At 42.0% G+C, this 15,813-nt stretch overlaps 1 protein-coding gene across 1 annotated transcript in view; it reads right to left on the reverse strand.

Annotated features, from left to right (window-relative positions):
• The window catches only part of LOC115092958 (E3 ubiquitin-protein ligase HERC2-like), a 2,733,734-nt gene that overhangs the window by 2,611,116 nt on the left and 106,805 nt on the right, over positions 1–15,813 (reverse strand). The window contains 1 exon segment of the mRNA XM_029604466.1: positions 14,372–14,472. Coding sequence (XP_029460326.1) covers positions 14,372–14,472 — 101 coding nt within the window.

Consider the following 15,813-nt stretch of genomic DNA (forward strand, 5'->3'; position numbering starts at 1 on the left):
TGTTTTTTTTCTGAATTTGGCATAGGGTGCCCACTATTTCATTGATGATTTTATCCCATGAATCAAAGGATGTGGAGGCACTACCTTGATTGAATTCTTTTATTTTTAATTGTTTCTTTGAGTATTTCCAGTTCAACCTTTTTTCTGTATGTGAAGGATAGATTGTTATTTGTGTTTGTTTGTTGTGTGGTGAGTAGAGTTACTTCGGCTTTTATTAGCTGGTGATCAGACCAAGGCAATATCTTGTGAGAGGAATTGATGACAATTAGGTCAATGTGTCCTGCTTTATGAGTAGGTTTGGTTATATATCAAGAGCAGCCTATGGCTTCCATAATATCTAGCAAGATTTAGGTATACTGTCTACATGTAAGTTAAAGTCCCCCACAATTAGAGTTGATTCAGGAGCTGGAAACACTTTAGTGAAGATTTCAATAAGGGGTCAGCAGTCTTTTTGAAGTGATCCAGGTGGGCAATAAATCAAGCTGTGATGATTTTAGTATTCAACTTCATAAAGGAGGGGGGGGGGGGGGTCTATCTCAATTTTGTAGGGTTTAAGCTTGAACCGGTAGATGTAGTATACTTGGATTTTCAGAAGGCGTTTGACAAAGTTCCTCATGAGAGCCTTCTAGGAAAAGTAAAAAGTCATGGGATAGGTGGTGATGTCCTTTCATGGATTGCAAACTGGCTAAAAGACAGGAAACAGAGAGTAGGATTAAATGGACAATTTTCTCAGTGGGAGAGGGCAGTGGAGTGCCTCAGGGATCTGTATTGGGACCCTTACTTTTTAATATATTTGTAAATGATCTGGAAAGAAATACGATGAGTGAGATAATCAAATTTGCAGATGATACAAAATTGTTCAGAGTAGTTAAATCACAAGCAGATTGTGATAAATTGCAGGAAGACCTTGTGAGACTGGAAAATTGGGCATCAAAATGGCAGATGAAATTTAATGTGGATAAGTGCAAGGTGATGCATATTGGGAAAAATAACCCATGCTATAGTTACACAATGTTAGGTTCCATATTAGGTGCTACAACCCAAGAAAGATCTAGGCGTCATAGTGGATAACACATTGAAATAGTCTGTTTAGTGTGCTTCGGCAGTCAAAAAAGCAAACAGAATGTTGGGAATTATTAGAAAGGGCATAGTGAATAAAACAGAAAATGTCATAATGCCTCTGTTTCACTCCATGGTGAGACCGCGCCTTAAATACTGTGTACAATTCTGGTCGCCGCATCTCAAAAAAGATATAATTGCGATGGAGAAGGTACAGAGAAGGGCGACCAAAATGATAAAGGGACTGGAACAGCTCCCCTATGAGGAAAGACTTTTCAGCTTGGAGAAGAGACGGCTGAGGGATGGATATGATAGAGGTGTTTAAAATCATGAGAGGTCTAGAACGGGTAGATGTGAATCAGTTATTTACTCTTTCGGAAAGACTAGGAGTCACCCCATGAAGTTAGCATGGGGCACATTTAAAACTAATCAGAGAAAGTTCTTTTTTACTCAACACACAACTCTGGAATTTGTTGCCAGAGGATGTGGTTAGTGCAGTTAGTATAGCTGTGTTTAAAAAAGGATTGGATAAGTTCTTGGAGGAGAAGTCCATTACCTGCTATTAATTAAGTTGACTTAGAAAATAGCCACTGCGATTATTAGCAATGGTAACATGGAATAGACTTAGTTTTGGGGTACTTGCCAGGTTCTTATGGCCTGGATTGGCCACTGTTGGAAACAGGATGCTGGGCTTGATGGCCCCTTTGGTCTGACCCAGTATGGCATGTTCTTAAGAATTAAATCTAAAATAGCTCCCCTCTCTTGTTGGTTCCTGAACCAATTGCTCCATGAAGCAGTCATTTATTACATCCAGGAACTTTATGTCTCTAGCAATTCCTGATGTTACATTTACCCATCAATATTGGGTTAATTGAAATCTGCAAAAACCGTTGCAAGAACACACTTAGGCAATCCACCTTCAAATATAAATAGTCTTTAATAGAAAGTCTTTCACTCAGTGTAATCGGCAACTCCACATAATCTTGCAAACATTATTTGGATTGGTCCCCCGACACGGGTCCGTGTTTCGCTTTGTCGCTGCATCGGGAGGGGCCACAAATATAAATATCAATCTACAACATAAAAGATAACAAATGGTGGATCGCTGGAAAATAAAAGGCTACATAGCTTATAACATACATAAAGTCAGTACATACCTTTCAAACCAATCCAGGAGCGCGGAGCGCCCCCAGTGGAATACACTTTTAAAGAGCAGAAATTGGCGCCAAACCTCCATGACATCGCGAGACTGCCTAACCAATCAGGACAAAGAATACATTAACTAAATAAATGCCATTCAATTTCTCTGTTTAGACCTTTAGGAGTAATCGTGTCCAAGGTAAAAATCCACCTCTGTTCTCGTCTTCCAAGCATCCCAGGATAGTCTCCCCCTCTCGAATGTCGGGGGACCACCTCCAGGACCAAGAAAGAGAGCTCAGAGATGGCATGATTACATTGTGCCCAGTGGCTAACATCCGTTTGTCACGAATAGATGAACCTCTGGTTAGCCACTGGGCACAATGTAATCATGCCATCTCTGAGCTCTCTTTCTTGGTCCTGGAGGTGGTCCCCCGACATTCGAGAGGGGGAGACTATCCTGGGATGCTTGGAAGACGAGAACAGAGGTGGATTTTTACCTTGGACACGATTACTCCTAAAGGTCTAAACAGAGAAATTGAATGGCATTTATTTAGTTAATGTATTCTTTGTCCTGATTGGTTAGGCAGTCTCGCGATGTCATGGAGGTTTGGCGCCAATTTCTGCTCTTTAAAAGTGTATTCCACTGGGGGCGCTCCGCGCTCCTGGATTGGTTTGAAAGGTATGTACTGACTTTATGTATGTTATAAGCTATGTAGCCTTTTATTTTCCAGCGATCCACCATTTGTTATCTTTTATGTTGTAGATTGATATTTATATTTGTGGCCCCTCCCGATGCAGCGACAAAGCGAAACACGGACCCGTGTCGGGGGACCAATCCAAATAATGTTTGCAAGATTATGTGGAGTTGCCGATTACACTGAGTGAAAGACTTTCTATTAAAGACTATTTATATTTGAAGGTGGATTGCCTAAGTGTGTTCTTGCACCGGTTTTTGCTGATACTTGCTTATGTGCAAGGTTTGCTTCTGTCTTGAATGGTTAATTGAAATCTCCCATTATTATTGTACTGCCAAATTGATTAGCTTCCCTGATTTCTCTTAGCATTTCATCATCTGTCTGACAATTTTGTCCAGGTAGACGGTAGTATACTATCACTATACTCTTACCCAACACACATGGGATTTCTATCCATATAGATTCTACTGAGCATTTAGTCTCTGTTGGACTCTATTTCTTTTTTACTCAGCGCACAATTAAACTCTGGAATTTGTTGCCAGAGGATGTGGTTAGTGCAGTTAGTATAACTGTGTTCAAAAAAGGATTGGATAAGTTGTCTTAGAAAATAGCCACTGCAATTAGCAATGGTAACATGGAATAGACTCAGTTTTTGGGTACTTGCCAGGTTCTTATGGCCTGGATTGGCCACTGTTGGAAACAGGATGCTGGGCTTGATGGACCTTTCGTCTGACCCAGTATGGCATTTTCTTATGTTCTATACCATCCCGGACATAAAGTGCCACACCCCCACCAAATTGATCCGCCCTATCATTGCGATATAATTTGTACCCTGATATAGCACTGTCCCATTGGTTATCCTCCTTCCACCAAGTCTCTGTGATGTCAATTATGTCAATCTCATCATTTACTGCTATACACTCTCTCCCATCTTAGTTCTTAGACTTCTGGCATTGGCCTACAGACTTTTCAAAGTGTGTTTTTTGTTTGTATTAATAACCTCCTTTTCAGTTGTTAGGGATAATTTGGAAATCATTAGCTTCGGTGATTTTTTTACATATAGGCACATGGGCTACGTTTTTTATGGGAATCTCTCTGTTGGGATGCCCTAACTCTCCTGGTTTCATTAGTATCCTTCAAGGATACATTGCTCTGAACCATGCACTGCTGAATGACTGTCGGCTTTCCCCCTTGTTCTAGTTTAAAAGCTGCTCTCTCTCCTTTCAGAAAAGTCTCCCCCTTCCCCAAATGTTTCCCCAGTTCCTTACAAAACTGAATCCCTCTTCCCTGCACCATTGTCTCATCCACACATTGAAACTCTGGAGCTCTGCCTGCCTCTGGGGACCTGCACGTGGAACAGGAAGCATTTCAGAGAATGCCACCCTGGAGGTTCTGGATTTCAGCTCTCTACCTAAAATCCTAAATTTGGCTTCCAGAACTTCTCTCCCACATTTTCCTATGTTGTTGGTGCCCACATGTACCATGACAGCTGGCTCCTCCCCAGCACTGTCTATAATCCTGTCTAGGTGATACGTGAGGTCTGTCACCTTCACACCAGGCAGGCAAGTTACCAGGCGGTCCTCACGTCCACCAGCCACCCTGCTATCTACATTTCTAACAAATGAATCACCAACTATGATGGCCGACCTAACCCTTCCCTCCTGGGCAGTAGCCCTGGGAGACTTGAATTGTCCTCTAGCACTGAAGACAATACATCACCTGGAGAGCAGGTCCTCGCTACAGGATCACTTCCTGCTACACCAGGGTGATGTTCTCCTACTGGGAGACCTTTCTGATCCAAGGCAGCACTGGGGCTGCCAGACTGCATTTGGGACTTGGCTACTGAAGGTCTCATCAATCTACCTCTCTGTCTACCTCAGCTCCTCCAAGTGTGCTACTCTAGCTTCCAGAGATCAGACTCATTCCCCGAGAACCAGGAGCTCTTTGCACAGAGTGCCCACATAAAATTTCTCACCGGCGGGTAAAAAATCATACATGTGACACTCTATACAAAAGACTGGAAAACCCCCCTCTTGCTGCTGGACTGCTGCCTTCATCTTAATTTTATTGAGTTCCTAGTCAAGTTTAGAATACTAAGGGAGTTGGAATTAGAGTACTTTAAATTTACAGGAGTATTTACTAATTAATCAGCTAGTGTCCTACAAGGGGATGATTAAACTTTCAATAAGGGCTGGTACAATAGTATGATTTACATAAGACCCTGATTCGAGGCATCCACCACCCTCTCAGTGAAGAAATATTTTCTGATGTTGGTTCGGAGCCATCCCCCTGGAGTTTCATTTTGTGACCCCCTAATTCCACAGGTTCTTTTCCAACAGAAAAGGTTCAAAGTTTAGGCATCATTAAAACCATAAAAACATAAGATATGCCATACTAGGTCAGACCAAGGGTCCATCAAGCCCAGCATCCTGTTTCCAACAGTGGCCAATCCAAGTCGCAAGTATCATATTTCTTTCCAGATCATTTATAAATATTAAAAAGCACCGATCCAAGAACAGATCCCTGAGATACTCCACTGTTTACCTTTTTCCACTGTGAAAACAGACCATTTAATCCTACTCTGTCTTTTAACCAGTTTGCAAGCCTCAAAAGGCCATCGTCTCCTATCCCATGACATTTTAGTTTTCTTAAAAGACTCATGAGGGACTTTATCGAACGCCTTCTGAAAATCCAAATACACCACATCTACCAGTTAACGTCTGACCACATGTTTATTCACTCCTTCAAAAACATGTAGATTTGTGAGGCAAGCCTTCCCTTGGTTAAATCCTTGCTGGCTGTGTCCCATTAAACCATGTTTATCTAAATGTTTTCTAATTTTATTCTTAACAGTTTCCATGATTTTTCCCGGCACTGAAGTCAGGTTCACTGGCCTATAGTTTCCTAGATCACCCCTGGAGCCCTTTTTAAATTTCGGGGTTACATTGGCCACCTTCCAGCCTTCAGATACAAAGCATGATTTTAATGATAGATTATAAATTAATTGAATTAGGTCTGAAATTTCATTTTTAGTTCTTTGAGAACCCTATGGTGTATACCATCCGGTCCAGATGATTTACAACTTCAGTTTGTTAATCTGGCCTACCACATCTTCCAGGTTCACCATGATTTGATTCAGTTCATCTGAATTGTCACCCTTAAAAACAGTCTTCAGTAAAGACTAAAGCAAAGAATTGTAGTCTTTCCGTGATGGCCTCATCTTCCCTAAGTGCCCCTTTCAAGTATTTGAGGTCTGTATCATATCTCCCCCTGCACCTACTCTCTTCAAGGGTATATATATTCAGATCCTTCAGCCTTTCCTCATAAGTCTTCCGATTCATCTTCCATCCTGTCTATATCCTTTTTGAAATACAAGCTATAGAACTGAACACTATACTCCAGGTGAGGACTCACCAAGGACCTATACAAGGGCTTTATTACCTTTTTCTTACTGGTTATTTCTCTCTATGCAGCCCTATATTCTTCTGGCTTTTGTTATCGCCTTGTCATATTGCTTCAGTGCCTTCAGATCATCAGACACTATCACCCCAAGGTCCCAGTCCATGAACATTATTTTTCATCCCCCATCACATATAGCTCTTTTGGATTACCGTACCCCAGATGCATGACTTTGCACTTAGCAGCATTGAATCCCAGCTGCCAAATCTTCAACCACTCTTTAAGCTCTCTTAAATTACTTTTCATTCTCTCTGCTCCTTCAGGCATGTCCACTCAGTTGCAGATCTTAGTATCATCCATCTCGCTCATAAAGATATTGAACAGAACCAGTCCCAAAAGCAATCCTTGTGGCACTCTACTTAACACTGTTCCCTCTTCACAGTAGGTTCCATTTACATTACTTGCTGACTCCTGTCAGTCAACCAGTTTGTAATCCACTCCAGCACCTTGGCACCTGTGCCCAAGCTTCTCATTTTATTAACAAGCCTCCTATGCGGAACCGTATCAAAAGTTTTGCTAAAATCCAAGTAAATCACATCAAGTGCTCTTCCTTGATCCAATTTTCTAGTCAATCAGATTTGAATGATATAATTGTCCCCTGGTGAATCCAAGCTGCCTCGGGTCCAGCAAACCACTAGAATTAGAGATATTCTTTCCTACAGCAAAGTCTCCATTAATTTTCCCATCACTGAGGTGAGGCTAACTGGCCTGTAGTTTCCAGTCTCCTCTCTGGTACTACTTTTGTGAAGCAGGACCACAACTGCTCTTCTCCAATCTTGCGTCACTGCTCCTGTTTCCAAGGAACTATTGAACAAGTCTTTCAGCAGACCAGCCAGCACATCTCTGAGCTCCCTTTTTACCCTGGGAAGTAACATAGTAGCATAGTATCATAATAACATAGTAATGAGAGCAGAGAGAGAGCAAATGGTAGATCTAACATAGAAACATAGAAATGACGGCAGAAGAAGACCAAATGGCCCATCCAGTCTACCCAGCAAGCTACGCACTTATCCATTTTTTTTATTTCCCTTTTTCTCTCTCCCACCTGTTCCTATTGGCTTCCAGTACCCTCCAGCCCTAATTCCCCTCCACCCCACCACAATTTCCCTCCACCCCATCACCAATGTAGAGAGCAGTGCCGTATCTGCATCCAAGTGAACATCCAGCTCAATTAGGAGTAGCAACCACTGTAACAAGCAGGCCACACCCCTGCCTCATACTCTTACCCACCCCTGTTTTTGGGTTTTGTTTTGTTTTTTGGAGATGGCAGCCCTCCATCCTTCCGCTCTGTGAAGGTGGAACTCCAACCATTGGCATCCCGCTCCGTGAATGCCTCTGTGGCTACTGCAGCTCCGTGCAGTGTTTTGCTGCCTCCTCTTTATTCACGCCCTCTAGACTTGATGGATCCACAGTGTTTATCCCACGCCCCTTTGAAGTCCTTCACAGTTTTAGACTTCACCACTTCCTCTGGAAGGGCATTCCAGGCATCCACCACCCTTTCCGTGAAGAAATACTTCCTGACATTGGTTCTTAGTCTTCCTCCCTGGAGCCTCAGCTCGTGACCTCTGGTTCTGCTGATTTTTTTCTGATGGAAAAGGTTTGTTGTTGTCTTTGGATCATTAAAGTTTTTCAATTATCTGAAAGTCTGAATCATATCACCCCTGCTCCTCCTTTCCTCCAGGCAGTACATATTTAGATTCTTCAATCTCTCCTCGTATGTCATCCGATGAAGACCCTCCACCTTCCTGGTCTGCCCAACAAGGTTCATATGGGACTACCTGCAGCGCCGTGAAGGTTACCTGCAAGTTCTTCTTAAAGGATAACAACTGCCCCTATGTGCAGTTATTCTCAAGCCTTATAACCACCCATAAAATCTTTATTGTTAGCAATATTTTTACTGGGTGATTAGCCTTTTTGAAAATTCAGACAGTGCTGAAGTGTTTGGTTTGTGGACTTAGCCTTAGAAGCAGTCCTGTGCTTTTTCACTTATGTCTACAAATCAACACAGCAGACCATAAAAGTCAGGACCCGTGTTGGCTCTCATCTGAATCCAGTTCCTTTTCCACCCCAACCCCACCCCACAACTGTCATAGAGTAATGTTGTAGTTTCAACAAAAGCATTAAAACTTATTGGTTAAGGGTACTAATCCCTTGCCTTCTGTTAAGGATAGTAATTGCTGCTCCATGCAAGTTACCTCCATGCTTATCAGTTCCCCAGACCGTAAATTCAGGGCCCTCATTGGTTGTTGTCTCAATCCACCTCTCTTTACGCCCTGCTGATGAAGCAGAGAGCAATCTTGCAGCTGCATCAAAAGTATCAAGGCTTACTGGTTAAGGGTATTTAACGCAACACCAGCAAGTTATCCCATGCACCCTTTTCTTCATTTCCATCCTCTAGCCTTTATTTAATTTTATTTAAAACTTTTATATACCGAAGTTCGTATGTACATCACATCGGTTTACAAAGAACGAATAAAGAGGAAGAAAGAGGAAAAGAAGAAGTTACATTAAACAAAATAACTAGTTATACAATATAGCATCAAGAAGATAGTAATATTAGAGTTTAAAAAAGATAGTGGAGGAAGGAAAGGCCAGAAAAGGCCTTTCCTTCCTCCACAGTGTTTATCCCATGCCACTTTCAATTCTTTGACAGTTTTCGTCTTCATCTCCTCCAAAAGGGCATTCCAGGCATACACCACCCTTTCCATGAAGAAATATTTTCTGGTATTGGTTCTGAGGCATCCTCCCTGGAGTTTCATTTTGTGACCCCCTAGAAATCAGTAGATTTCTTTCCAATGGAAAAGGTTTGAAGTTCTTGCATCATTAAAACCTTTCAAGTATCACCCCTGCACCATCTCCTCCATCAGCCTCTCCTCATAAGTTTACCGATACTGACCCCGTACCATTTTGGTCACCCTTCTCTGGACCGCCTCCATCCTGTTTATATCCTTTTTGAGATATGGGCTCCAAAACTAAACATAGTACAAGTGAGGCCTCACCACGGATCTGTACAAGAGCATAATCACCTCCTTTTCTTACGGGTTATTTCTCTCTATGCAGCCCAATATTCTTCTGTCTTTAGCTATCGCCTTGTCATATTGCTTTGCCATCTTCATATTGCCAGACACTATAACCCCAAGATCCTTCTCTTATTCCACACAAATTAGTCTTTCACTCCCAATCACATACAGCTCTTTTGGATTATCGCACCCCTCTGCACTTCTTTGCACAAAGTCCCAATTGCCAAATCTTCAATCATTCTTCAAGCTTTCTTTTCATTCTCTCCACTCCTTCAGGCACGTCCATTCTGTTGCAGATCTTCGTATCATCGGCAAATAAACTTTACCTTCTATTGTTTCCACAATATCGCTCACAAAGATACTGAACAGAATTGGTCCCAATACCAATCCTTGCGGCACTCCACTTAACACTTTTCTCTTCAGAATAGGTTCCATTTATCATGGTCTCCTGTCAGTCAAACCAGTTTGTAATCCACTCCACCACTTTGGCGCAGACTTCCAAGCTTTTCATTTTATTCACAAGCCTCCTATGCGGGACCGTATCAAAAGCTTTGCTGAAATCCAAGTAAATCAGACAGAGTGCTCTTCCTCTATCCAATTCTCTAGTCACCTAATCAAAAAAAATCAGATTTGCCGGACAGAACTTTCCCTTGTGAATCCATGCTGCCTTGGATCCAGCAAATTACTAGATTGTAGATAGTTCACTATTCTTTCTTTCAGTAGTCTCTCCATTAATTTTCCCAACCACTGAAATGAGGCTAACCGGCCTGTGGTTTACAGCCTCCTCTCTGCTACCACTCTTATGAAGCAGGACTACAACTGCTCTTCTCCAATCACGTAGGACCACACCCAGGAATCTATTGAACAGGTCTTTCAGCGAGACCTACCAGGACATCTCTGAGCTCCCGTATCCTGGGATGCCTCTCAATTGGCCCCATGACCTTGTCCATTTTCACTTTTCCAAGTTCTTCCCACATATTCTCTTCTATAAAAGAAGTTGTGTCTACCCCATTCCCATCTAGAGTCTTGTCAACCAGCAATGGTCCTTCTCCAGAGTCTTTTTTAGTGAACACAGAACTGAAGTATTTGTTTAATATTTTGACCATTTCTTTTTCTGTCTCTAAGCCTTCCTCCTTATCACCTTTCAATTTCACTATACTACTTCAAGCCCACCTTCTTTCTCAGATATATCTGAAAAATGTTTTGTCACCTTTCTTTACTTCTTAGGCAAGTCTTTCTTCTGCTTAACCTTTTGCTTTCCTGATTTCTTTCTTCACCTCCCTCAGATTCACCAGGTATTCATCCCTATTTTGGGAGCTTTATATTTCCTGAGCTCTTTTTGCCTTTATTTTTCCAGCCACCTCCTTTGAAAACCAAATCAGTTTCTCCTTGTACATTTGTTTACTTTTCTAGCATACATTAATAATACATTAATTTCGCCCATTGTTATTCCACCTAACCCATTCTCACCCAGACTTCTAGCTCTTCCTCCAGGTACATCCCCAATTTGACATAGTCCATATTTTTGAAATTCAGAACTCAGGTCTTCGTGTGATTTCTCTGTATCTTATTTCAGATATCAAACCATACCATCTGAGGATCTCTAGTGCTCAGGTGGGCGCCTACCCGGCAGAGATATTATCCCTATTAGTAAGCACTAGTTCAAGAATCACACCCTCCCTCATGGGTTCCATTACCATTTGTTTGAGCAGAGCCCCTTGAAGGGTGTCCACTATCTCTCTACTTTTTTCATATTCTGCAGAACGGATACATCAATCCACATTTGGCAGATTGAAATCTCCAACAATCAACACTTCTTACTTCTTTCCCACCTTTTTAATAACTTTCACCAGATCTCAATCCAGGTCTTCAGTTTGGGTTGGAGGCCTGTAGACCATGCCAGTGTAAATGGAAGAACCACAGTCTTGTTTTAGGATAGCCCATGATGCTTTCTCCCTACCCAACATCCCTTGCATTTCAGTCGCATTGATATTGTTTTTGACATAAAAATGCTACTCCACCCCCTTTTCTGTCCTCTCTGTCCTTCCTTAATTTATGGCTTGAGATGGCTGTATCCCAGTCATGGGGCTCCATGAACCATGTTTCTGTAATAGCAATAATATGTAAATATGACTTCACTACTAGTGCCTGCAGATCTGGGATTTTGTTGCTCAGACTTTGAGCATTTGTGGTCATATCTTTCTAGCTTTTCTCCTTTCATTTGCTTATCTTCATAGTCATTTTTTCTGTTCCTTTGCATAAGTGAGGAATGTGGAGCTAATTGATTTATCTACTTTTGCTTTCTGTATTGCTTGAGTGTGGAGTTCAATTTCATTGGCCGCCTTCTGCCACCCCCATCCTGCAGTTTAAATGCCTAATGATATATAACCAGAATTTGTCACTTACAGGGTAATTTTAGAAGACACATGAGTGGAGATACACTGCAATTTTAAATTGTGCTCACAAGTAAGTGCATATCATTTAAAGTAACCCTCTTGCGTGTATTTCAGTTAGGGCTTTAGTGGCTCACTTTCACCATGCATTCCTCTCTTTGGAGTTCTTTATACTTCTTAAACACTGTTCTTTTTGCCTTTATTTTTTTAGCCACCTCCTTTGAGAACCAGATCAGTTTCTTTTTCCTCTTACTTTTCTTTACCTAACAGGTTTGTTGCCTTTGCAATAGCTCCTTTTAATTTTGACCACTGTTGTTCAAACTGACCCATTTTCTCCCAGTGCTCTAGTTCTTCCTCCAAGTACATTCCCATTTTGGCAAAGTCCGTATTTTTGAATTTCAAAACTCGGATCTTTGTGCAATTTCTGTACCCTATTTACGATATCAAACCATACTATCTGATGATCACTGGTACTTAGGTGGGCACCTATCCACACAGAGACATTAACCCCATTAGTGAGCACTAGATAGAGTATCACAACCTCCCTTCGTGGGTTCCCTTACCATTTTTGAGTAGAGCCCCTTGAAAGGCATCCACTATCTACTTCTTGTAGATTCTGCAGAAGGAATACTCCAATCCATATCTGGCAAATTAAAATCTCCAATGAGCAACACTTCTTTCCCACCTTTTGGATATCTTTGATGAGATCTCTGTCCAGTTCTTCTGTTTGTGTTGAAGGTCTCTAGACCATGCCAATAAAAATGGAAGCACTGTCTTCTTTTTTAGGATGGTCCATAATGCTTCTTTTCTACCCCACACCCCTTGCACTTCAGTTGATTGGATTTTTTTTTTTTTTTTTTACATAAAATGCTATTCCTCCCCTTTTTTGTCCTCTCTACCCTTAAGTTATAGACTGGGATGGCCATATCTCAATCAAGAGAATCAGTTAACTAGCAATAATGTCCAAGTCTGCCTCCACCATTAGGGCTTGCAGATCTGGAATTTTATTGCCCAGACTTCTTTCCCTCTTCTTTGACATTTCTTGTGCCCTATTCAGCTGACTTTTGTTAATTTTTCTACCCACTTCCTGGAGTTGTTGGCTAGCATTCCAACTTCCTTCTGCCACCACTGTTCTCTATTTTAAATGCCTTATGGTATATGATTTGATTTTTTAAACTTAGGATCCTTTTTCCTGCCACAGTCAAATGCAAGTCATCTTTAACATAGAGCCTTTTATTGTTCCTTAGATGGCCCCAGCCTCCAACATATCCAAAACTTTCTTTCTTACACCAGGTTTTGAGCCATATATTGAAGTCATCGCTATATGGCTTAGCTTCTCTTTCCCCTTTCTAATGTACACTGGAGCAATGAGGTTCAGGTGCACCTGGGCTTGAGCATTTTCTGCACTGTTCTCACTACCAACAGAAGTGGTAGTGGAAAAGCATACAGCAGATCTACATCCCACTTGAGTATAAAAGCATCCAGAGTCAATCTAGAAAAAAACTGTATCAGCTGAATCAAGGCCCAAACCATCAACAGCACAGAGGCCTGGAGCATCGACAGCTTCAATGCCTGGCACATCAATGGGACAGATTCTGACCTCATCTTCAATGCTGACAACTGTGCTGCTATAGCTCCAATGCATGCTGCTTCATTTTATTGTGTGTAGAAACCTGCGGGACAGCAAAGGGCTCACAGATCCTTGTTTATGATACCTTTGTATCTTACCCGACCCCCGTGGAGTGACAGATCCAGGAATGGACACCAAAGGAGGAGCTAAGATTGAGGAGAGAGCCTGAGCAGGTCCCACTCCAAGAAGAGAAACAGGCATTTCACCAACCTGCAAAGTTTTTCCATCTTCCAGGCCCTGTTCCTGGGATCTCAGTGACATCCAGCCAGTCATAACACTTATCTGTGACATGGTCTGGTACCAGACATTTTTAATAAATATTGTGGCCATGTGTGGACGGACATCTTTTGGCCACACACAAAATCCTTGAAGCCACTGGAGATGGCTTTATTAGAGTTCGATATTTCTCATACTATTTTTTTTAAACTAATATAACTTTTTTTTTTGGTACCACTAAAAAGTATTGAGGAGCGAGGCACCATGAAGCAAGTTAAAGACGAAAAGAAACAAAAGTTCTTAACTGATCAGCGAAAGAAAGAGTACATATCCGTGCAGAAGTTGAAACAAAGATCCATATTTGAACAAAATCTCCTTGAGCATAGCAGCATTTTACAATAAGTTATTACTTAAGAAGAAAGTTTCTTCAAAATGCAGTCCCATGCAGAAGCTCGGACAAAAAAAAAAAAGAAGACTGAGGGGCTCACAAGATAGGGCACATAAGCACATGCTCCTTAGAGCAGAAGTCTAATGAGCTAAGAAAGAAGGGTCCATTTAACACTATTGTATGACATCACCATGTGTCAACGGAGAACTACATTTTACTTTATGTCTGTTGAAAAAATACTGTATGTGTAATTTACATAAACAGTCTCAGAAGATATATATTTACAAATGTTGAATTGCTATGCTACATATTAATCCAATATTTTATTATCCAGGATTAATGAATAAAACCATCTCTGAACACACTCTTACCTGACCTCCAAGCTCTGCGCAGAAATGCAAATGCAAATGAAAGTGCTGCTCTGGATCCAACCCTGGCCAAACCTTCCACACCTTTGCCAACAGGCCATGAACTATGACAAAAGATCAAAATTATAAACAACTACTAGTTACTTTTTTTTTTTTTTATAGTGGATTTAACTCACGCCTTTTCATTGGTAATATAGAAATTACTTACCTGATAATTTCGTTTTCCTTATGTAAACAGATGAACTCAGGACCAATGGGTATAGTGTGCTCCTGATAGCAGTTGGAGACGGAGTCAGATTTCAATCTGACGTCAGCGCTACATATACCCGTGCACGAGGCTCTGATCCTCAGTTTTCTCCTCGAAAAGCAATTATGGATATATGTGTGTTTGGATAATTTTGATTAACTTGGTTAACTTAATACTTGATTACTCGGATTGATTGACATGGTTTCTAGCTGGAGACAGTCAAGACACTCAACCGAGAAGCTCCAACACCTGGTAATATGGGTGTCTGAAGTAGAGATAAGGGTTGGCTTACCCGTGCTTGTGTTGCACTCGGGGGGAGGTTCCCCCGAGGATTCTTGATTGTGAGGTAGCCATGGGCGGGGTGCTGACTCCATCTGTCTACACTAAGGAAAACGAAATTATCAGGTAAGTAATTTCTATATTTTCTAGCATGTAGCAGATGGAGTCAGGACCAATGGGATGTACAAAAGCTACTCCGGAACCGGGTGGGAGGCTGTGTCCTCCTTGGCCTGAACATCCAGGCAATAGAATCTCGAGAAGGTGTGGATAGAGGACCACGTTGCCGCCCAACAGATCTCTGCGGGTGACAGCATCTTGGTTTCTGCCCAGGACACTGCCTGGGCCCTTGTGGAATGGGCTTTGACTTGTAGAGGTGGAGGCTTGCCTGCCTCTACGTAGGCCGCCTTGATTACTTCTTTGATCCAGCGGGCAATGGTTGCCCGCGAGGCCGCTTCCCCTTGCTTCTTCCTGCTGTGAAGGACGAACAGATGGTCCGTCTTTTGTATAGGTTCTGATCTTTCCAGGTATCAGACTAGGAATCTGCCAACATTCAGGTGGCGAAGAAGGCGCGAGTCTTCAGTCTTTATGCTCGTCTGGAGATGGCAACGAGATGGTTTGGTTTAGATGGAAGTGAGAAACCACCTTTGGCAAGAAGGAGGGTACAGTGCGCAGCTGTATGGATCCCGGCATGAATCTTGAGGAATGGCTCCTGGCATGATAGTGCTTGAAGTTCAGAGATTCGACGGGCTGAGCAGATTGCCACGAGGAACGCAGTCTTCAAGGTCAGGAGCCATAGGGTCAGACCACGATTTGGTCTGAACGAAGCTCCCGCTAGGAAGTCTAACACTAGATTGAGATTCCATAGGTGTATCGGCCAATTTAGAGGTGGCCGAGTGTGCTTGACCCCTTTTAAGAAGCG

This window comes from Rhinatrema bivittatum, chromosome 5 (assembly GCF_901001135.1).
Source record: "Rhinatrema bivittatum chromosome 5, aRhiBiv1.1, whole genome shotgun sequence".
NCBI lineage: Eukaryota > Metazoa > Chordata > Amphibia > Gymnophiona > Rhinatrematidae > Rhinatrema > Rhinatrema bivittatum.